The 24567-nt window shown below is 46.0% G+C and overlaps 1 protein-coding gene across 3 annotated transcripts in view; it reads left to right on the forward strand.

Annotated features, from left to right (window-relative positions):
* Positions 1 to 24567, forward strand: part of ABLIM3 (actin binding LIM protein family, member 3) — a 59891-nt gene that overhangs the window by 1179 nt on the left and 34145 nt on the right. For all 3 annotated transcript variants that reach the window (XM_008590920.1, XM_008590922.1, XM_008590923.1), the window contains exons 2-4: positions 7228 to 7354; positions 11416 to 11509; positions 17907 to 17994. In XM_008590920.1, the coding sequence (XP_008589142.1) occupies positions 7228 to 7354; positions 11416 to 11509; positions 17907 to 17994 (309 nt within the window). The remainder of the gene's footprint in view (positions 1 to 7227; positions 7355 to 11415; positions 11510 to 17906; positions 17995 to 24567) is intronic.

Consider the following 24567-nt stretch of genomic DNA (forward strand, 5'->3'; position numbering starts at 1 on the left):
GGACAGCCCTGGTTAAGTCATAAGTAAAGCATGATTAGAGAATATGTGTAGTTTTTATTTGGGAAAGGACTTTATAGATTAATTCTTCTCATAAAATTATCACCAGTTAGTTACCAGTTAAAGTAATTGACTAGAGTTTCTGATTGAGACTAAATGAGAGAGTATATAAGGAAATATAATCACCCAGTGGAGCTCATTCATTTATCCATCTCTTAAAACCTGAGCCCTGGGTTCTGAAATCCCAGACTTTTGGAGGTTAGCACAGAGCGTCCATATGGTACAAGGTGATGTTTTTGTCAAGCCCCATAGAAATGAGGTGACTCCCCAAGGTCACGCCATGTCTTTTTACCATGAGTTAGTGGCTGGGCCTTGATGTGAACATGGCTCTCCTGACCCTCCCCAGCATTCCCACATTGGCCCACATTGTTAATACAAGAAGCCTGTGTCAGGGGTTATGCTCAGAGTCCATTAATAGGTGTCCCCACTGCATAAGCAAGCACTAAAGAGTGGGATTGGCAGTGCTGGGATTCTGTATACAGTTTTACCATTTAGCTGGGGAGGCAGGACATGTACAAGCTCGAGACCCTTGAGCAGTGGAAACTGCACAAATACAGAGAAGGAGAGGAAGAGGTTATTTGTGGACTTGTAAACTTCCTCTTGGGATGGGGGTTCTGAGAAATGTCTGGATAGTGAAAGGAAGATATTTTGGTAAGTTTGGGAGTTGAATGANCTCTTCTGGGATGAGCCACATTCCTTATCGTATGTTCCAAGGGAACCCCAACAGGGCTGATCAAGTGTTCTGTCACCAGTGATTCTCAATTTTTCCAAATTCCACTGAGAAAGAATTTGCAGACATGTCTTACAAAAGGGGAAGGGAGCAAACCACAAGGGCTGTGCTGGTAGTTCTTTGAGTGTGTTTCGTGGACCGCTGCACCAGCTTCATCATGGGACTTGTAAACATGCAAATTTGGGGCTCACCTTGGACCTCCAGGGATGGAACCTAGGTATCGACATTCTTAGTAAGCTTCCAGAGTGACTCTCGGGCTGAGATTAAGAACCAGTGTCTAGGGATGAGGGGGATACTTGCCATGCCTTGGTAAATGTTATGTTTTATCACCAAACCACAGATTTGGGAGGAAACTGAGGATCAAGAATGTACCTCGTAAAAGTCATACTATTGTTTGGAATGTCCATTCCACTAATGTGTGCCTAGTGATAAAACTTCGAAATCCCTGTTTCTAGACGCCCTTGTCGGGCTGTGACTTCATGCACCCACACACACACAGACCAGCCCCCCGGGTCTCCGTCAGCCACGCTAGGCTCCAGTGCTCTTTCATGTTATATGACACTCTCGCTAGCCTCATGGAGACAATCAATGAAAACCCATTAGCCTGCTGTGCTGCCTCACTGTGCGGGTGCAGGGGGCTGTCGGCCACGGCACCAGCCAAGTCAGCATGCCAGGCCTGCATCCAACCCAGGGGCTGAGCAGAGAACACCCCGAGTCAGCAAGACTCAGCTCCCAGGGGCTCCATTACAGCCCATGCAGCTGTGGTGAGCTGAGGAGAAAGGGAGCGGAAAGGCTCCCTCCCTTGCCCTCCTTCCCTTTCAGTCAATGGATCTGTTCCTGGAATGTGCAGAGCCCCTCCTTGGACGTCCTTGGTGATGCTCCTAAGTAGTTTGCTGCTCTGAGTAGGTTTCTGTCTCAAGGTGGTTGAGTGCACATGCTGCTGTCCTTCATAAACTCCTTGGAAGCATATTCCAGAAGAACAGAAAGACTAGGATTCTGGGATGCAGGCCTCTGGCCCTGTGGCTGATGCTGCCAAGGAGCCCAGAGACCTGCAGGGCCACGTGTGAAGCAGTAGGGAGAAAGGCAATCTTGAGTTAGGAGGCTTCCAACCTTCTGCATGCTACAGAGCAGTCATGCGGTCTCCCTGAGACTCAATTTACCCAGCTATGAAAGAGATGGAATGTCTTACTCTTCCTCACAGGAGTGTTGTGGAAAGCAAATGCATTAGTACAGGAATCAAACTAGAATATGCTGTAAAATGCCTTATTAATATAGAGTGAGGGATGATATTAGCATGGAGGTTTAATGTAGAAAGCACACCAGAGGAGGACTGAGAATAAGATGACTGAATCTGTTATTTCTCTCGGGTTGTATCAATTGTTACTGAGTGCATTGGGATCTCTGAGTGGGAGATTTCCTCAGCTGAGTGTGGGAGTCTAACATGTGAGCATGTTCTGAGGAGAGGTTTCTAAATGTCTCCACCATAATTTGGAAGATGAGGAGGTAGAGGAAAGTGAGGAAAAGTGGGGAAAGTGAGTAAAGAGGAGTGAATAAGCACATGGGCAGTTTCCAGGAGGAGTATACACAATTATGGCTTATCAGGCTACCCTGGTGATGCTTATGACCAGTTTGCTGCTCTGAGCAGGTTTCCATCTCAAGGTGGCTTCCATTTCATTGCTGTCTTTACCAAGTAAAGACATCAACCCGTAGATCTTCAGTGCATATGTCTTATAGAAGTATTTTCTCCAAAGGTGTTCACCGTTCAGGCTGCAAATGCAAGGTAGCATCCTGACTAAGTGGATACTGAAAGGTCTTCTGAGTTCCCAAGGGATGGAGGGACCAAAAGCCAGATTCGAGAGATTGCTAAGAAAAAGAATATATCATGGAAAAGGAAAAGAAGGATGAACAACTTGGTATTTTTTTTAAGCTACAAGTGTGTGAACTTTAATCCCTGGAGGGCCAATAAATATTGGAAAATTTCTGGAAAATCAGGAGCAGTGTCTACTAAAAAGAGACCAAAAATACTCAGGAACTTCCAAGAGAAAAGGAATCCTGTTACTTATTACAAGAGGAAGAAATGTTTCTTCACAGATCTCACTGAGAAGAATCAGCAGCAACAGAAGCACCACCACCACCATCACTGTCACCATCACCATCACCATCACCATCACCACTAACACTGATTGACTGTTATTATTGCCAGGCACTACACAAACCTCACTGAGAAGAATCAGCAGCAGTAGCAACATCACTATCACCACACACATAACCATCACCCCCATCACCACCACTACCAACACCATCATATCACCATAATCATCACCACCATCATAACCATCAGCATCTCTACAATCACCACCATTATCATCACCATCACTACCATGATTATCATTACCACCACCACCATGATCATCACCATCACCACCACCACCAGTCACCATCACCACCATCATCATCATTACTACCATCATCACTACCAACACTACCAATACTACTACCCCCACCAGCACTATCACCAACACCACCACCATCCCCACCACTGCTAGCATTGATTGACTATTGCTATTGGTAGGCAATGTGTTGAGTGTTCTATAAATAATATCTCATTTAATCATTGCAACAACTCCATGAAGGAGATAAAAGTAACCGTTTTTTTTTTTTTTTGGCATTTTTTTTTTTTTTTGGCATTTTTTTTTTTTTTTGGCATTTTTTTTTTTTTTTGGCATTTTTTTTTTTTTTTGGCATTTTTTTTTTTTTTTGGCATTTTTTTTTTTTTTTGGCATTTTTTTTTTTTTTTGGCATTTTTTTTTTTTTTTGGCATTTTTTTTTTTTTTTAATTTTTTAGAAAAGAGAAAATAAGATTTATTTTCCAAAGTAGAAACCGATGGGTTATCATCAGAGCTGGATAGGAAATAACACATAAGGATATAGTTGGAAGCATTAACTTAACTTCCCAAAAGAATTCTTGAAAGAAAAAATTCAGAGAAACAAATGTATGTCTTAAGAGATCAAGAAATAATGCCTTACATTTTTTAAATTTCAAAAGATAATTTCAACATATTTCTTGATAATATTTGACTAAGATATGTTGAATGCTACTTCATGTAGATTATTTTATTTAACAACCCCTTGAAGCATTATTATCCCTTTTACCATTGAGAAAACTGTTTAAACATACATTAAACAAATTGTCTAAGGTTATATAGCTACTATGTATACAGCCAGGATTCTAACTCAGAAATCTGACCAAAGAGCCAAACCTTCTAAACTCTATATTCTTCTGGCTCTCTAGAACTCCTTGGAGTATGATAGCCAATTATTTATAGCACATATTCAGCTGTTCCCCATTCCAGTAATATCACTAAAGGTTAATTAAACTCCATTTCTTCCCAATTTAAGGAATGACTGTTTTACAGATGAGAAAACTGACACTCCAAGAGCATAAATGACTTTCTAAGAATCACACAGATAGTAAGTGATGGAACTAGGGTGTGAGACCAGGCAGTCTGCCTCTGGAACCTATTCTCTTAAGACCCCTATACCAGAGACATGACTTGCTAATTGGGAAGGGTCATGCCTTCCTGGATTAGTTTCCTAAAACAAGGTGGGAAGGTTGCTATGACTCACAAAGGCCACTCATTTTTGCTGATCTAAGTGGAATGAATGACACAGTCAAGGAAACTAAAAATAGCTGTCTAGGGTCCTTAGTGACCTCAATAATAAACTGAGGGATTGGGGAGGAACAGGGGGTGGCATCACACTTTCTGCCAGCTGAAGATTATAATTTTGGAATAGAGAGGGACATATGAGGAGTGGAGAACTGACTCTGCAGAGACCAACTCAGTACAGGATATGGCTTTCCTGACCCTGCTTACTACACCAGACCCATGGGCTCCTGGATAGGGTGCCTGAGGCTCCACCTGTGGTAAAGAGTGAAAGCAGGAAGAAGAGGGAGAAAAAGTTCCTGATAAATATGAAGCCGATACAATGGAGAACCAGCAAAATAACATGAAAAGAAAAACCCAGAATTCTTGGGAAGAATCAGCAGGGCCTCCCAACAACAGGAATATTGCTTCTAGCTTCAGATCAGAGATTGGGTAATGCACAGAATATGGGTTAAAACCACAGAATGTGAAATAATAATGACAGTAATCACTTATTGGGCACATATATGCCAAGCATTGTGCTAAGGCCTGATAGGTCTGATTTTGATTAACCTTCACACCATTGTTGTAAGGATTATATTCAGAAGAGGAAACTGGGACTTAGAGATCATATACCTAGTAAGTGGGGGAGCTGGGATTCTCCCCAAGGCCAGCTTCTCACCACCCACTCTAACCATGGCACTGTACTGTCTCCTAAATGTTAACTCAAGGTGCTGAGTTCATCTCAGATGTATCACTGAAACTTAGAGAGATGAGACTCATTACTAGGATGCAGCTATTAAATAAGTGTTACTTAATAAGAGGTGGAGAACTGAGTGTTGGCTAATAACACATCTGTCTCCATGGAATCCACAAGTGAATTTGATCCATGGATGACTGTACCAAGCAAGGAAACATGCAGTGATAGGAATGAAGGACGAGAGAGAAACTATAGTTGTCTTTAAATATTTGAAGGAACTGTCATGTAGGAAAAGAGGTAGATTCCCCTTGGTTGCATAAGAATAGGCAGAGTCACAAGGAGTCAGGTCCCAGCTCCAAATAAAGAGGACAGTCGTGACAATCATAGTGTCCAGAGGCAGAGCAGACTTCCTCAAGAAGAGGCAAGCCACCCTGTCCTGGGTGCAATTTATGCAGAGGATGGGTGCCCACCTATCTGGAATGCTGTAGATTCCTGCCCTGGGTGGGAGGTTGGACCAAATGCTCTGTGAACTCTATGCCCCTATGGAACTATTAAGCCCCGTCAGCGAGGCCCACAGAAACACAAGTTCAGTATTTGTGGCCTGGAAAACTTGGCCAGATGCCTGCAGTGCTCAGGTTCCTCATCGCTGAACTTAAATAAGTCACTTCAGACACCTGTCTGTCTTTAAAAGAGAAGGGGGTACCTGACCCCTCTAAACCATTGCATTCTGAAGGCTTTGACCATTGGAGAGGGGGTACAGGGAGACTTACAGACTTATCCCAGGAGAAAAGAAAAAGAAAGAGATCAATCCCAAAACTCTTCATTCTCCCAGCCCCTCTCTAAAGCATTTTGCAATCAGGGACCTCCCTGCCCTCAGCTTGTATTAAGGGATGTTAGAAAGGCGCTCATCAGCCAAGAGGCGGGTCCCTGTGGGAACCAACTCAACTTGTACAAACACTTCATCATCGCCCTAGACCCTGCCCACAGCCTGCTGACACCTGGCCCTTCCTAGATACGCAGACATATCGTCTTCTCTCCCAGGACTAGCTCCCAGATGGACATGAGGGCTTTCAGCCAGGCTTCCCCAATGCATATGCAGTTTCTTTTCTCCTCACGGCTCCCAAGTGTGCATTTGTCTACTGGCACACACAGGGAGATTTGTCCTCTGATAAACTTTGCCCCATGACATTTTTCTCCCCCAAAGTAGGCCATCTGGTCAGCTAGTCCTGAATTCCCAGCATCTCCCAAGTAGCTTGGAGGCTGGCTCCATTTCCTGTCCTCCCCAGACTTTCATTGAGCAACAGGCAGAACGCTGGGCCCACCCGCATTCTGTTGGCCCCAAAGCACATTCCAGGGTGACGGTGACAGGGAGTGAGAGCACCTTTCTTGTTTGGGACAGTTTCATCAGACTCCTTCATCCTTAATACCTGGGAAGGCTAATGTGTGGTATATAAGCACATTGGGGAAGGGGTGGGTGAGGCACATCCTGTCCTCCGCCTGGGTACTTATTCATACTCAGCAAGCATGCTCTGAAGTCCTCCTATGTGCCGAGCACCATGCTAGGCAGGGGAATAGATTAAACCACAAAGCACAGGCATGGCCCTTGCCATTGAGCATACAGCCTGAGAAAAAATGTAGCCTGTCCCCAGGAGCAGTGCTTTCCAAACTTCACTGTGCACAGAGACCTTGTTAAAATTTAGTATGTCTGGGTGGGACTGCGAGGCTACACCAGGTGACGCTGATGCTGCATGTGCCGAGGCCATGGAGAATGAGTAGCACGAGCTTAGTTAGCAACTTAAGGAGGGTCCAGAGCAGTGCAGGGTCCCCTTAGGATGAGCAGTGGTCAGGATGACAAGCAGGGAGGTCTTTCTTTCTCCCCCACATCAAGACCCCTTGTTGAGAAGCCAAGGTTTCTGTGCCCTTTTCTCTCACCTGGTAGAGTCTCTGGGCAGCTGCCAGTGTCAGGGTGGGAGCAGCTGTGAGAAAATTGGTGTTGTGAGAGGAGATTCCTTGACTTGGTCCTGAGATAGCAGAGGGTAGGGAGGTGTTAACAGGGCCCAGAATGTTTCGCTAGCAGTGTCCTCTTGTCTTTGCAGACTGTGCTGGGTGCAAGGAGGAGATCAAGCACGGCCAGTCACTCCTGGCACTGGACAAGCAGTGGCATGTCAGCTGCTTCAAATGTCAAACCTGCAGCATCATCCTCACCGGGGAGTACATCAGCAAGTGGGTTCCTCCCCTCCCCACCCTGCTTCCTGGGCCTCTGCATTCTGCAAGGCCGGCCCCCTCTGGCCCTGGCCTGCATCTCCAGCATCATCGCCCTTCATTTCCATCGGCTGCCACACTTTGGCCACAACAGCCTCTTTCCCAGCCTCTTTCCACCCAGCCCTCCCTCCATGGTGTTTCCTCAGCCTGGTCTCGGTCTCCACATGCTCTGCTCAGATGCGGCTCACACCATCGCTCACCACCTGCAGTCCCCCACTGCCAGCCCTCACAGTGCCCTGTTTGTTTCCTTCATGCAGCCTACCACATTTATAAATATACATTTATCCGTGTTAACTTTGCAGTCTTAACATACTACCATTTAGTGAGTTTTTATTATATACCAGGAACTTATTAACTGCTTTGTAGGATTATCACATTAAACCCCATAACCACCCCCACAAGGTATTATCTCCATGGGATACTGAGGCTTGGGAAGTGAGTACTTTGCTCTAGTGATGGTGTTTAATGTCTGTCCCTGCCAGGACAGGGGCTTTGTTTTGGTCACTGCTATATCCTGACCCAGAGTCCATAATATGGTTGTTGAATGAGTTTAACGAAGATGAGAGGATGTGAGGACACACCAAGTTATCAGGACAGAGGGGTCAGTCCCCATGACTTACACACCACAGCATTAGACAAGTCCTCTTGTTGCCAGGCCCTGGGGCCACATTTATAGACTCAAGTACCTAAAAGCAGCTATGAGCACAGACCCTCACAGGCTTGATGCTTATGACCCCAGACACATCCTTGGTACCGTTCGCTGGCCCAAAGCCAGGAGATGGTAAGCATGTGAAGCTGCATCATGAGTGGTTCTGCTGTCAAGACACCTGCTGTCCAAGGAAGATGACTGGGTACATGAAGAATTGTGACACCGGGGGCTATGCGATAGAGAGCTCAGGAGAAGTTTTATTCCTTACCACCTTCTCAATCATAAGTGACAGAAAACCCAACTCAAACTCACCTAAAAGCAAGAATGAGAGTTTATTGACTCATGGAAATAGGAAGCCCAGAAGCACACTGACTTCAGGTATGGCTGAATCCAGAGGCCTGAAGATTTATCAGTGCTTTGGGAGTCTTCTTCTCTCCGTCTCTCTGTGTCTCTCTTTCTGTCTCTCTATCTCTCTATCTGTCTCTTTCTCTGTCTCTTAGCTCTACTTTCTTCTTTGTTGGATTCATTCTCCAGCAGGCCCTTCCCAGTGATAGCAAAGAAGATGACCAGCAACTCTAGGCTTTTATTTCAGCAGCTTAGCAAGCCTAGCAGAGAAGAGGACTCTTTCCCAACAACTCCAGCGAAAGTCTCATTCCTGCCTTTGATTGGGTCACCTTGGGTCACATTCCCATTTCTGACCAATCACAGGTCAGGAGGATCTGAATCCTAGAGCCAGAGAGCAGCCCTTAGTGATAGCAAAGAAGATGACCAGCAACTCTAGGCTTTTATTTCAGCAGCTTAGCAAGCCTAGCAGAGAAGAGGACTCTTTTCCAACAACTCCAGCGAAAGTCTCATGCCTGCCTTTGATTGGGTCACCTTGGGTCACACTCCCATTTCTGACCAATCACAGGTCAGGAGGATCTGAATCCTAGAGCCAGAGAGCAGCCCTTGTGACCCACAGTAACCTCAAGTGCAGAGGGTGGCTTCCAAAGGAAAATCCAGGCAAGGTTCTGCTACCAGCAGAAAAGGGGGAATAGATGATGGCCAAACAGCACTTGCCTATGCTGGTGGTACAGGTGAAAGGTTATGAATATTCAGAGAAAGGAGTGATCACTTCTAGCTAGCAAGAAGCAGAACCTGGAATCTGTTAAGAGCTTCATGGAGGGTGGTGGTATTTAAGCTGGACTGTAGAAAAAAGAGGCAAGATTTGAAAATGCAAAGAGAGCTTCTATGCAGAATGCCTAGCATGGGCAAGGGCAGTGAGGCAGGTGAGTCCTGAACCCCTCCATTCTGTCTGGGAGCTCAAGTGTGTGCACAGGTGATGCAGGATCCCAGGCTGCAGAGGTGCGCTGAGGTCTGGTCACTGAGAGCTCTGAATGCCATGTTACTAGGAGTTTGGCATTCCCCTCTATGCCTGCCAAGCAAGGAGTGCCCTTAGTAAGTTGCCAGCCAGCAGTCCTTGAGTCTGGGAACCTAAGTCAGAATTCTCTGAGGAATAAGGGCTTGCTCAGAGCTCCTCTTGAAGAGGCCCAGCCCACATTTTCCACCACACCTGGCGCCTCCCCAATCTGGCTCTGGGCTCCTCACCTGGCTGCTGGCAGAGCGGCAGGGGCTCGGGGCATGGGCTCCTGCATCAGATGCCTGGGGCAGAAGCCCAGCCATGTGACCTTGTCAAGGGACTCACTGCTCTGAACCTGAGTTTCCTCATTCATAAAAATGGGGATAAGGAGATGACTTATCTGGTAGGGTTGTGTAAAGTCTGAGGGATCTGTGCTTCACACCTGATAGGTGCCCAGTAATTATTCAGTTTACCTTCTTCCTCTTTTAGAATCATGTGTATTTCAAATTTCCCATGGCTTCACCAACCCATTGGATCCGAATTGAGGTTGTGTTGGCATTTATACTCAAATTTTCCTGGCTCATTGTACGTACCTCCTGACAAATGACTTTCTCCACCTGCAAAGTTATCCTCCCACACCCACAGAGTAAGAACCTGGTTTGGGGTCAGGAAGGGGAAAGGGTTGGGGAAGCTTGTTTCATGGGCTCTGAGCAAGCCCTTGCCTGTGGGCACACTCTCACCTTCAGGCCTTTGCCAGCCCAGCCCTTGCAGATGTTTCTCCTTCAGGAAAATGCAACTGCCCTGCTGCCCACTGGGGACTCCCAGCAATCCCAATGTGGCAACAGCTTTGAGATGGAAACATGGCATGCCTGTCCTTTAGGCCTCTCCATGTCTAAGCCAAGTTCTCTTACACCCAGAAGTGGGAAAATGTCCCTCTCTCCTCAGAGTTCAGACCTAGCCCTCAGAGTTAGGCAGTCCCCAGAAACTGGGCTGAGCTCGCCAGTGAACCCAACTGTCTCTACATCTGCCCTAGAGAGCTGAGCCCCAAAGTCCTCCTTGAAGAACCCTCTCAGCGATCATGGCAATTCCCCAGCTGCCATTTGCTGCGGACTCTCTCTGGGCTGGGCACTGTCCTGCACCGTGGGATACACTAGACCAATTGCCTGGATTTGAATCCCAGCTCTGGGTAACCTGGGGCAAGTTACTCAACCACTCTATGCTTGGGTTTTCTCATCCACACCATGTGGATACTAACAGTTCTGACCTCATGGGACTGCCATAAGGACTAAGTGAAATAATCTATGTAAAACACCACCAGAGGGCCTGGCATACATCAAGCAAGAAATGTTAATGGCCATTAGTAGTAAGGGGTAGTATGAGAATAATGAACAACAATCTTATCATTCATTGTCCACTAAGTTAGAAGCATTGGGTAAAAATGGAGCATGCAGGAGGTGGTCAGGGGAGGCTTCCTATTAGCTACTGATCCAGGAGCACAATCTGTTGGTTCTTTCACTACAGGTGAAATTTTTGATTAAAGGAGGAGCCCTTAAGGATACATAAAAAATTGATCACATTGATTACTTCCTGGAAGGGAAACTGGGAGGGGATGAAAGGAGGGAGGAGGCTTTTCCCTTTATGCGTTTGGGATATTGTATATGCAGATATTACCTGTTCTAAATAAAGTAAAACTTGAATAAATGTTTAAGTAATTTGCAAAAAGAGTCCTTTGGGGTAAAAGGAAGAAAATGGCTCCAGAGAACTTGTGGGGAGAGAGAAGAAGATGAGTGGAAAGAGGACACCCCAAGCCAGCAGTCCAAAGCAGTGGTCACAATGCAAAGTCCTGGCCCTATCCTAGGGATTCTCATATTCTGTATATCTGAGGGTTGTCTGGGGAGTTTGCATTCTAAATGAGCTCCCTAAGTGGTTCTAACTTGGCCCCATCATCTAGACTGCAGGTCCTGGAACTGCCACGTGACACCCCCGGCTGATCCCCCCGCAACTTCCTCATCCTGTGTGAATTTCCTCTTGCAGGGATGGCGTTCCATACTGCGAGTCCGACTACCACTCCCAGTTTGGCATTAAATGTGAGACTTGTGACCGATACATCAGCGGCAGGGTCTTGGAGGTGAGTGAGTAAAAGTAACTGTGAAGATTTTGAGCAGGATGCCCTATGACTCCAAAAAATGATCACCAAGGAAGGAGAAAGTCACCCCACACCCCGTCTTCCATAGCCTCAGCCTCTCTCAGCTTTGCTTGCTATGTGACCTTGAGCCAATAACCTTGCTGAGATTTCTGGCCAACCCCAAAATGAGAAAGTGGACAATATTATTCCCAGTTCAAAAAATGCTGCGCTGGGTAAATCAGTTCTTTCTTTGGATTTGGACCCAGATAGATTTCTGGACAGTGACAATTATCATTTTCTTCCCAGCCATGCCTGAGGATAAGAGCGTTTTTTTATTTTTTAAGTATTTGGTAATGTGCTGATTTAAGAGCCAGCTTGTCTAGCAGCTTGCTCCCTAAGCCCTTCTTTGGCTGGTTCATCACTATAGCAACAGCTCTCCCCAGCCTCCGATGCACAGCTCACTCTGCTATTGACAGACACCCTGCAGTACCCTTGCTAAGCCCCTGCCTGAGCCCTCATCCACTGGCCTTCCTGACCCTCTTCCCATATCCTGTGGGCCTGGAAGCTGTCTTCCCATACTTTGGGACCACCCACCTTGAGGAATTAGAAAAAGGAAAGAATTTTGTGCAAAGGAAAAATAATAGCCTAACAGTAGGTATAATTGGGTTCTAATATTGGCTCTACTGCTAACTCATGCTCAGATTTGGGGTGAAAATCTTTACCTATCTAGGCTTCAGTTTTTCCATCTGACAATGACTGGGGGATGGCAGACTGGGTCAGCTATTGTGAGCAAAATCATTAATTCTGCCAAATCTGGCCAGCTGGTTACGGTTACCATGGTTGAGAAGGATTCTGCAGCCACATCTGGGCTCAGCAGAAGAGAGAGTAGCTGGAAAGGACTCTCCGAGGAGAGGCATCGAAGAAGAGCCCTGGGGGTGGGAAGGCCATCACAGGAGGAGCTAAAGGAAGAATGGGATTGACCATTCAGGGAACAGAGAAAAAGGCCAATGTGGCTGAATTCTATAGATTGAGGGTGGGGAAGGATGGAGTATATCATTAAGGACATATCATGTAGGACTTTTTAGACCAGGATTGGGAGTTTGGGTTTTATGCTAAGTGCAATGGAAAGCCATTGGGGAGTTTTAAACCATGGGGCAACATGATAAGATTATGTTGTAAAAAGATTTCTCTAGTTGCCATGGGGAGGATTCACTGTAGGGAGTCAGAGAGAATAAGATAAACAAACGCACAGTGTTGGTAAACTGTTAAGCATCTCCAGGGAGCAGTCAGGAGTGCAATGCAGAGGGGAAGACATGGACACAGAAAGGGTTGTTGGGTGCCAATTACTGAGGGCCTGGGATACCAGAGTAAAACATTTATGTAATTCACTGGGCAATGGGGAGTTGTGGAAAGACTGGGAGAAGTGACCTGATTAGAGCTGTCCTCAGGGAGGATAACGTGATGGTCTACACAAGCTAACCTAGAAGGAAGGTGTATTTGTCCATTTCTGTTGCTTATAACAAAATACCTGGGACTGGGTAATTTATAAAGAAAATGAAATTTATTGCTTACAGTTTTGGAGGCTGGGAAGTCCAAAGTCCAGAGAACACATCTGGTGAAGTCCTTGTTGGTGGTGACAGTGACACAAGGGTCTCACATGGCAGAATGGCACAGCAGGGAGAGAGACTCTCATGTGTTCTCCTTTTCAAGCCCTCAGAACCACACCCATGACCACCATTATTAATCCGTTCACTAGGGCATGGTCCTACAATCCGATCACCTCTTCAAGGCCCTGCCTTTCAATTACCATAACAGGACTTCCCACTCTCAACAGTTACAATGGGGATTAAGCTTCAATGACTTTGGAGGGCCATTCAATCCACTGCAGAAGGAAACAGGGAGGGGAGACCAGTGAGGAGGCTACTGCTTGGCCAAGGCAGGAAGGATTCAAGAGCTACAGTAGCAATGGAAAGGGCAACCACCCTAGGCTCCAGCATTTTGAAAGAAGAATTCAAATAGCTCTGCAGCCACGGGGCAATTTGTAGATGTGGGGATTGAAGGAGAAGAAGCTAAAAGTTGTGCCAAAGTATCAAACCTGGGTGATGGGAAGTCTGGTGTTGCCATCTGTGGAAATGGGAATGGCAAGGAAGAAAGCTGATCTGGCAGAAATGTGGCAAGTTCCATTCAAACAGGTTGGGATTGAAAATCCCAAGAAGGTTTCAAAGAGGCAGTCAGACATATGGACCAGAGTTAAGGAGGAAAGCTCAGGCCTGGAAGGACCAATCTCAGAAACACTAGGATTTGGATAATAGTATCATGGAGATCATCAGGATTTACAAGACAGAGGAGAGAGAGAAAGAGGAAGGGAGCCAAAGCCAACCTTGGAGAACGGCTGCTTACAGGTGGCAGAAAGAGACTGAGGCATTATCAGGGGAAGAGGGACCATCAGGGGAAGAAGAAGGGACTGTCAGGGATGTGGGAGGAGAATTGGGAGGGGGCAGTGAAAGGACAGAACTTCAGAAAATATGACAGGGTCAGGGCTGGCCCATGGCTCACTTGGGAGAGTGTGGTGCTGGTAACACCAAGGCCACAGGTTCGGATCCCTATATAGCGATGGCCGGTTAGCTTACTTGGGAGAGTGTGGTGCTGACAACACCAAGTCAAGGGTTAAGAGCCCCTTATCAGTCATCTTTTAAAAAAAGAAAATATGTCAAGGTCAATCAGAATATTAGCCAAATTCTATAGAGCAGTTACAAACTCTGCAGTCTGAGAAAAAGCTGTTGGATGTGGGGAAAGGTCACCCTCAGAAGAATCATTTGTTGAGTCTGCAGGACCATGGAGAAGAGTCATCCAGCTTGTAGTGGGGTGAAGGGTCAGTGGGATGGGAGATCACAAATGGAGACTTTTCTTTGAAGAAGCAAAGAACTTCGATTACACACAGGGCCACAGGTGGGAATTTGTTCTAGCATTTCCAAGCTGCTTTGAAATTCGGTTGTGGTGGCTGCCTTTTCCCTGAGTGTTATTGTTGTTTAGCATTGTGGTGGTCTCTTCCTCCTAGCATCTATTGTGACTGGGCTTCAATTGATTCTATTTGTAGGAAGCTCCATCAGCATCTTGGACTTGTTGATTTTTTTTTTTTTTTTTTTTTTTTCCTTAGAGCTGGAAGAGACTTTTAGCAATCTCCTCATTTTACAGATGAGAAAAGTGAGACCCAAGACGGGAGGTTTTTCCAAGGTCACAGGCAGCTAGAGACAGAGCTAAGATCTAGAGCTCCAGGCTGCTACACTAATGCCCACAGTTCTCAGCCACTCAGGGATGTTTGAGGCAGCATAATGTCAGGAAAAAATGTGGTTTCAGTGAAACAGACTTGGGTTCAAATTTTATCACTTCCAGCCATGAAGCCTTAAGCAAATTACTTTCTCTGCATCTTAGTCTTTATTAATAGAGAATACTCCTGTCATTTAGTTCCTAATGAATATATAGTCAGGACTTTTTTGGTTGCAAGTGCAGAAACTATACTCAAATGGCTCACGCTGAAAAGGAAATTTATCAGCTCCTATTACAAAAAGCCCAGGAGCAGATCTAGCTTCAGGCACAGCTGAATCTTGTACTTAAACAAAATCATTTTTTTTTAATCATTCTGTGGCCATCTTGGCTGCACTTTCTTCTATGTTGGCTTCACTCTCAGGAAGGCTCTTCATGATGGGAAGTTAGACACTGGCTGCTGCAGGCTTACATCCTATCAGCCGGCATCCCCAGTGGAAAGAGCTTCTCTTTTCTAATAGCTCAGCAAACATCCCGGGACTGACTCTCTTGAACAATCTCAGGCCTGTTCCTGAACCAGAAGCTGTGCCCATAGAGCTGGAATATGCTTACTGGGGGGTCAGCACTACTTAACCACATGGACGGGCATGAGGATAGGTAGTCAGTCCCACTATGGGAAGGCTTGGTGCTGTTTCTGGAAGAAGGTAGAAAGAATGTTGGTCAGGTAGGAACAACAGTCAATTACTTACTGAGGGGCCCAGCACATTGCCTGGTACACAGCAGGCACTTAATTAAATTATTTCCCCTTCTCTTCTCACCTTACTGCTTCCCATTCCCTCCCCAGGCCATCCCATGATCCCTTCCTCAGTGACAGAGCTCAGCAAACTGAGTGTCAGCCACACTCCTTCCTTCCTTATCTGTTCACACCAAAGAGAGCCACACACCTGGTTTCCCTGTTGCTGCATTTCCTACCCTCATTTGCCATTCTCAGTCTTCTCCAATGGGTACCTGTTTTTTCGGGTACCAGCTCTGCCATTTTTCTTCACTATTTTCTTGACTTCAGTTTGTTCACAGACAAAATGTTCATCTTATATCAGTGACTTGGCTTTTTCTTATGCTGGGTGCAGGCTGCCCTAACAGCCTCCCTTCCCTCAAGTTATTTTCAACCCCATCCATGGCCAGAGTTGCTGAGATAGCCACGAAGCCTCTCTCAGCTGGGGTGAGGTGGAGGATGTGATATTTAGGAAGATGGTAAGCTTCACTGTTGCCAAAATGCTGTTGCCACCCTAAGAAACAGGTCTATAATTGAAATGATAAAGAGACGCAGAGCAGGAAAAGGCTACTAATTAAACTGATTATCCTTGTCACGGTACAAGAGAATCAGCCCCATGACATCCCAGCTTGGGAAAATAGCAGGCTCCTTCCAAAGTTTGAATATAGTTTGCTTTGATGATGACAAGGATATTTTTCTCGTCAGTGGGAGCCACATAAACCAAGAATTTAAAAAAGGGATATTGGAGACTTTTTTTCTTTTGCAAAAATCTGCCCTTTCAACATTCTTACTACGTTTTTAAAATATATTGAGTATCTCCAGAATAAGCAAGCTCATCCCAACACCCTCCTAAAAAAAAATCTGCCCTTTCAACATTCTTACTACGTTTTTAAAATATATTGAGTATCTCCAGAATAGGCAAGCTCATCCCAACACCCTCCTAAAAAAAATAAAACGGGGGTTGGAAATAGGCCTTCTTATTATGCAATTATGATTTGTGAATTGGAAGGAATCCATTTGCATCAGACCACATGATGGCTTGGAGAGGGAGCCTTTAACAACCCCCCCCCCCATATCCATCAATATCCTCCAGTCATTACCCCTACCCCTCCCAAAGAAAAAACCCTGATATGCAGAACATTTCTTCAAAATAAGCCCCACCTTCCAACCCATTTGCTGCACCAAGCTTCTCCTATATAGAAATCCTAGAGCTGCCACTGAAAGGTCCTCACATGCCAAGTCCTCTTGGCTGGGATGTTAGTTCAGAATTGTCCATGAGGAAGCAAGTGCTAGACTTGTAACCATCCCTTACAGGTCCAGCCCCAGCACTGCTACTGGCTTCCAGTGAGACATTGAGACACAACCTTCTCTGAGGCTCTCTTACCCCCATAGAAATGTTTGCAGCTGCAAATCATCTCCATTTTTAATTTAAATAACAGTGGAGGAAGAAAGTGGGAATAGGGGTGGGAACTCACCAAAACCACATGGGGTGAGCTGAGGGTAGGAGCAGAGGTACCAGATGCAACAGTCGTGGACTGGCCTGGGGTCAGGGGCTCCCCAATGGGTCCTGGGTTTGCAGGTCCTTTTATCTGTCCACTGATCCCTAAAAGTCTGTGCTTTGTGTGCTAATCTCATATTTTTTGCCACATCTATGAATGTTGTGTGCTCATTCTTACCTAATACTTTAGTTTCTCTGTTAGTTGGTTCACCTACATACTAGACAACTCATACAACCTAATAGTTCCCCTTGCCATATTGCAGGTAACTCCAAAATAAATATAGTTCAAGCTAGATTCTATTGCTTGTGGAGGCTCCAGGCCTCATACTTATTTGCATTCTTAAAAAGGTGGATTAGATTAGTAAATTTTGGATAGATGTTAAAGACACACTGGCACCAAACTAGTACTTTCTCCTTGATAAAATCATAATTAATAAGGATTGAAAAGATCATTTTTTTCATTGATCCAATGTTATTAAATCCAAAGTTTATATACCACTTAAAATAATTTCATGTATCACCACACTTGGGGAAATGCTGATATGTCCTCAAATCAATCCTGTTTCCTTATATGGAGATGAGGAGGTGGGACCAGTGGCCTCTGAAGGGCTCTCCCCACTGCCAGAATAGAAGGTAAGGTGTCCAGGGAATTCCCCTGAACCGCTATCAGGAACCCATGGTGGCAAATACCAAGCTTCCTGGGTGGACTTTTAGATGGTTCTGGACTCCCATAAGTAGCCTCCCAACAAACCTTAGGGTCATGAAGACACCAACACTAATGTACCCAGGAAATTTTCACACCCAACCTGCCTCCTTGGACAGCAGCTTTAGCTCCAGACTTGTGTTTTATCTCTTGATCTCAACAGGCAGGAGGGAAGCACTACCACCCAACCTGTGCCAGATGTGTACGCTGCCACCAGATGTTCACCGAAGGGGAGGAGATGTACCTCACAGGTAAGCAAATCTGACCCTCTGTACAGCATTGTGATCCACTCATAACTGGAAAGGTGATAAAATCTCCTTCCATTTCAGTGTCGTCTTTGTTTTTGGCTTGTCCTCAAAATTGCAATTAATTTGCCCCTTTCTGGGTGGATCGGAAAAGTTGTTGGTGTGACTAATATGAAGTGACATGTAATCTGCCTTCCGTCCTGAGCACCTCCACCCGCTGCTCAGCTGGCCTGCTTCCCTGGCAGTGCTCTGAGCAGACTCCCCTGGCTCTGCATGAGGGTGGGAGGCTGAGCTCTCCAGGACCAAGGGGTCAGAGAACCTCAGAAGAATTCCAGGGTTGCAGAGTGTCTGTAGTACCACAGCCTCTAACCTACCTCCTTCTCCCATCCCTTCTCCCCACATCTTAGAGCATCACACTAGCCTGCTGCTCAGGTCTTCCCAGGGACTCTCAGGATGCACAAGAGGAATGGGGGGCACCAGTTGTGCCCAAAAAGCAAACCAGAACTACTTTCTTTCTGCTGCTCCCCAGAACCCAGCCCTCTTGCCCCAGGATTCTTCCAGCAGATTCTGCCCAGTCCATCATCCTAGGGCATCACGGTGCTCTCAGCACTGCCCTGCTGAGGGGTCTTCCTACCCACCAGTTTAGTAACAAATACTTCAGCCTAGCATTTAACTCATTCTCACCAAGGTCCCAAACTTCCTTTCTAGCCTTGAACATACCACACTCAAGCTGCCAAAACCGACTATAAATCATTGATTCGTCCATTCCACAACTATCTCTTGAGCCCCTACCATGTGCAGGCTCTGTGCTGGGGCCTATGATGAGGCCCAACCACAGCCCTACAGTCCAGTGTGGGGGACAGCATTAGTCAATAGTCACACAAATAAGTGTCAGCCATGGTAAGTTTTATGAAGAGGTGGAACATGGGGCTGTGAGAGCACACACAGGGTGGCAGGAGTGCAGATCTGAAGGATAAGCAGGTGCCATAGCCAGGGTGGCTTATAAACAAAAAGAAACCTATCGCTAACAGTTCTGGAGGCTGGGAAGTCCAAGATCAAAGCTCCAGCAGATTCAGCACTGGGGGGCAGCCCACTCCTCATAGACAGTGACTTCTAGCAGTATCCTCACAAGGTAGATGGGGCAGGCAGCTCTCTGGGGCCTTTTTTCTACGGGCACTAATCCCATTCATGAACAGCAGATTCAGCACTGGGGGGCAGCCCACTCCTCATAGACAGTGACTTCTAGCAGTATCCTTACAAGGTAGATTGGGCAGGCAGCTCTCTGGGGCCTTTTTTCTACGGGCACTAATCCCATTCATGAAGGCTCCATCCTCATGACCTAATCACCTCCCAAAATACCATACCGCCCAATACCATCACCTTGGTTGGGGGTTAGGGTCTCAACATATGGATTTTGGGGGGATGCAAACATTCAGACCATGGCAACTGGACAAAGAGAGGAAGAATGGGATGTACCAGCATGAGGGGACAGACTCTGCAAGACTCTGAGGGGGATGAAGAAGTGGCCCGTGTTTGAGACTGAGAGGAGCTTGTGGCCGGGGTGCAGACAGAGGTGAGAAGTGAGGCCAGGAGGCAGGCAGGGGCCCACTGGGCTGGGCCTTGTGACAAGATGGTGTTCAGTCCCCAAAATGAACTCATGGTCCTTCCCCTTGTCTTCACCTGCCCTCCTTTGGGAATCCTACCATTCTAAGCTCAGTTCAGTCACTGCATACTTCATAAACACCCAGATTCTCTCAGCCACATGCACAACTTAACGTGCTCCCTGCTCCCTGAGTCCCACAGCCCTTTGCTTGTGCCGGGTCCCCTCCAACTTATACGAGCCCTTGGCCTTCTCCCTGAGACCCCTTGCTCCTGGCATTGGCCCCTCTGCCCTGACATCAGCTGAATTGCTACAGTTAATGATCCCTAGATGTTTGAATAGCTGTGTTGGAGAGGAGTGAGGGCTCCTCCTCTGAGTTCCCCCAGAAGGTAGATCCAAGGCCAGGGGGTCATTTACAGGGAGGGAGTCTTCTTGTCAGGCTTGTCCTAGCCATAAATGCCCACAGCAATGAGTTCCCTCAAAATATAATGAGTCCCCTGTGCCTAGAGCAGAGTTTCTCAACCTTGGCACTATTGACATTCTTTGGTGGGGAGGCTGTTCTGTGCATTGTAGGGCATTTAATAGCATCCCTGGTCTCTACCCAGTATATGCCAGTGTTTCTTCCCACTGTGACAACCAAGAATGTCTCAGATATTACCACATGTCCTGGGGGGACAACACCATCCTCAGTTGAGAACTGCTAGCCTACAGCTATTCCATAGAAGTGTGTGCCATCTGCTAGGGAGCTGGAGCAGGGATTCCTATGCTGGATTAGATGAGGTGACCACTTCTAGGCTGCTGTGACTCTATAACTATTTACTGGTATGTACTGTTATACAGGTGTTTGAGGTGGAAGGATCCCAGAGGTCACTCTAGACTGTAAAGTGGCAACCCTCATTGTATAGTTGGGGAAAGTGAGTCCCAGAGAAAGGAAGAGAATTTCGTGAGCACCAGAGCGTGCAGGGGCAGAGCAGGACCATGCCTTGGGACTCCCCCTCCAGGGCTCTCTCTGCTTTACCTCCTGGGACTCAAGCCCCACCTGCTAGTCAGATCCTGCCCCTTCCCATGAGCACCAATTCCTCAGTGCCTGGGTCCCCGAGTGATTCCTGCTGCAGGATCCTGTGTTACGAGTCTCAGCAAACTGCATGATGTTTTCATGGACTGCCCACTATGGGAATCTGGAGTTTGCACCTGGTTTGAAATTTTGCTGCACAGTATTTCTCTCCCCCTTCCCTGCTGAACACATTTCCTGGTGTTGAAACTGCCCTTCCATTCACATCCCTACCTGTGCATCACTAGAATAATCAACATCTTTACCATCCTGCTTGAATTCCCAGTCTTAATCTTGCCCCATTTGGTGCTTTGACCCAGACTGCCTCTGGTTGGATCCTGGCTTTACTGCTTACTGAGTGTTTGACCTCAGGCAAGTCTCTTAACTCTGAACCTTGGTTGCTAAATCTACAAAATAGACTAGTAACAGTCCCTGTAAGATAATAGGTATGGTAAAGTTACTAACACACGGGAAGCTCCCAGTTCATTCACTTAAGAAGTATCTATTGAGCACCATCCGTGTGTCTGGTGCTGCTCTAACAACTAGAGATGTAGCAGTGAGGAAATCGGACAAAGGCCCTGCCCTCATGGAGCTCATAGCATCATGGATTAGTATCTTCACTAACCCAACTTCACACCGATGCTGAAAGAGTTAAGCAGTGAAGGAAAGTGAACAGCTTTGTGATCCTGAGAAAGAATGCACCATCAAACCTAAGGCAGAAATGCCTCCAGGAGGTGGGAGATAATCTTGGTGATGAAGAAGGGCCTGTCACCTCCTCATTAATTATCCCCATCCCTACCCTCCTGGCTCCTGGGAGAGTGGGAGTAATTGCAGGGCGTTCAAGGACCTGCCTTGAGGGATGCTGAGTGATCCTGGGATGAAGGGGACCAAGCTGTGCCATGCTAGAGTCATGCTGACTTGGGCTGTGGGCGTCTTATGGGGGTGGGTGGCAGCCACCAAACGGTCTTGCTAGGGCTTGGACACTGAGAGCTAGGCCTTGGACACCCTCACTGGGTGGGGGTACCAGGAGTCAAAATGATATCGCCCAGAAATGGCAAGAAAGCCCTCCTCCCAGGCAGCACAGTAGTGGTAAGAGCTGGACGAGAGCCAGGACTCCTAGGTTCAAGTGTCAGCACTTCTGCTAATAAGCTGTGAGCTTGAGAAGTGACTTACTTCTCTGGGTCTCTTCCTTCACCTGTGAAGTGAGGTTAACGTCACTGTCTTTCATGCATCCATTCCAGTGGAGGCCACACTTTGTGCCAGGCACTCTGTTACGTGTTGGTGCTCAGACATGAATGAGGCAGGCACGCCTGCTGCCCTGCTGGAGTTTACTACCTGGAAGTATAAATATTCAATGTCAAGCTGCGATAAATGCCATGAAGGGAAAGTTTGGGGGCAATGGAAGTGTGTTATAAGGCCCTGATCTAGTCTTGGAGGCAAGGGAAGGCTCCCCTGAAGAGGGGACATTTCAAGCCAAGATCTTGAAAATGAGTAGGAGGTGGAAGGGTGAAGAGGGAGGGAAGGCTGTGGAGGAAGAGAGAACAACAGGTGCAAAAGACCCCAGGAGGAGGAAGCATAGCATGGTGGAGAAACTGAGGCAGGCCCATGTACCTGGCACACAGAGAGCAAGCGTCCACCACATGGTCCTTATGAACATTAGAGCAGAGGATGAACGTAAGGTGTTGAGGACCCATAAGGCAACCTGTACGAGAGAGAGGGTTAGGATGCCTGCAAAGGTCACTCACCAGTCCTGTCAGTTCTGCAGCTGGACACAGCATGGTTTTAGCAAATGGTCCTGGGGAGATTCTTTTGGTCAGTTTGTTTGTGTTTCATTTGCTGTGTGACAGCTTTCTGATGGGCTCTAATTGGAAGAAGTCTGACGTCTGTCTGGAGAAGAACTTCTGGGGCCCGAGGAGACAAGAGCAGGTTTTCTTTTATTTAAGTTCTATTGTGCATTCAATCTTTTAACTGTTTTTTGTAAAGTTGCCAGATACCTAATCTGTTAGTTATCCAAACCCTTAATTTGGGCTTCACCGGGAAATTAGGTCACTGATTTTGTGCAGCGAAATAATAGCCAAAATGCTGCAGGTTTGGGGCAAAACTTACACTGAAATCACAAAGGTTATAGTTGCTGGACCAGTGGGAGTTTTCTAAACCCCAATGTGGTTCATGAGGCAGATTTTGCTCTTGTTCTAAAGGTGTCTGTCCCCAGGAAAAGGGGGAAAATAGACTCTTTTTCTCCCCTTCTGTCTATACTAAATACCCTCCTGTCCCAATAACCTAAGATGATAACACAAACACGGGTGTTCAGCTGCACATTTTTAAGCAGTTATCTGTTGTCATTTGTGTATTTAACTAAAACCCATCAGGCAGGAAATCATTTATGAAATCCTGGGACAAACTCTGCTCTGCTAAGGAAAGTATTGTAACAAATTGTAGGTCCTGCCAATAATAATGATAATTATAATAATAAAATGCCATCAGCTGATATTTGCTGAGCATTTACTATGTGCCAAGCACTATACTAAGAGTTTTAAATGCAGTATCCCACTTTATCCTCACAACAACCCTGTGAGCTAAAATCCATTAATATCCTCATTCTGGAGAAGAGGAATGAAAGTTTAGAGAAGTTACATCACTTGGCCGAGGTTAGCTAGGTCTCTAGGGTTTCTTTAAGGTAGTTTTTATGTCTATTAATGGAATTCTTCTGTGGTTCATAGTTGGCCTTCTGAATTCTATGAATCTCCTGAAATTACTTGACAAATTTTGCATGTAGGTGTGTTTCTCTAGGGAGAGAGTCTATAGCTTTCATCAGATTTTCAGAGGTGCCTGTGGCCTAAAGTAAAGTGAAGAGCCTTAGTTCTGTGTTAATGCAAATCCCAGACGGAGCCCTGAAGGCTTGCTTTGTTAATTACACCCAACTCTTCTCTTGTATAACTGAGTCTATTTCAGATCACATTTCTTTTTAGTTCAGATAATGCAACGTCCTGGTATCAGAGGGTGTGTCTTTCTGGCACAGCTGGGAATGCCATTAATATTTAGGAAAGGACTCATTTTCCTCTGACAAGTAACTCAAGGAAGGTGCAGAGCTAAGAGCTGGTCAGGGGAAGTGCCTGCCATCATTCTGAGATGTGGAACACCAGCCCTCAGTCATAACCTACGCGTCTCATCAAACCACACTTTAAAAGGCACTATTATAGAATTGGTTGCTGTAATTTCGTAGTTTAGCATTATTACTTTAAATTGGATCTCTCTACTGACAGCTTAAGTTGTAGGAGTTATGCTTAAAAACTCTAAATCTTATGTTTCCCCAATCCTGCTACATAATTTTAGATTCTTCAAACATATCCTGTTACTATACTAAGTTGATATTTCCTAAAGTCTGATTCTAGTAAGCATATTCATTTTAAATAGAGTACATTTTAATTTTTGATAAGCTGCCTTTTTTCCTTCTTTTTTTTAAAAGATTGTAAGGATTACCAAACATCTTGAATCATATAGAAAATATTACAGTGTAGTAATTTAAGGTTTGTATCTCTAAAGTCTGTTTCCAGCTTGCTCCTCTCAGGTTACTACAAACTCAAGATGATGTGGTCATTTTCCTGCCAGTTATATGTCACTCCTACTTCACCAGCCAATTTGTCCATGTTGGTCAGAATTAGGTCCAGAATAGCAGTTTTCCTGGTTGCTTCCTCTATTTTCTGAGAAACAAAATTGCCCTCTGGCAAGTCAAGAACTTGTCAGATACTCAGGTTTTAGCTTGATGAGATGTTTTATTAGTCTGGACTTTTTAGATGGCAGAAAGCCAACTCAAACTACAGTAGGCAAACGGGGATTGATGGGCTCGCAGAACTGAGAAGCATCTTAGACCAGCACAGCTGGGTAGAGCGGCCTTGGGTGTCATCAGATGGTTCTTCTCCCTGCTTCC

The sequence above is a fragment of the Galeopterus variegatus genome, unplaced genomic scaffold (genome assembly GCF_000696425.1).
Source record: "Galeopterus variegatus unplaced genomic scaffold, G_variegatus-3.0.2 Scaffold6455, whole genome shotgun sequence".
Taxonomy (NCBI): Eukaryota; Metazoa; Chordata; class Mammalia; order Dermoptera; family Cynocephalidae; genus Galeopterus; species Galeopterus variegatus.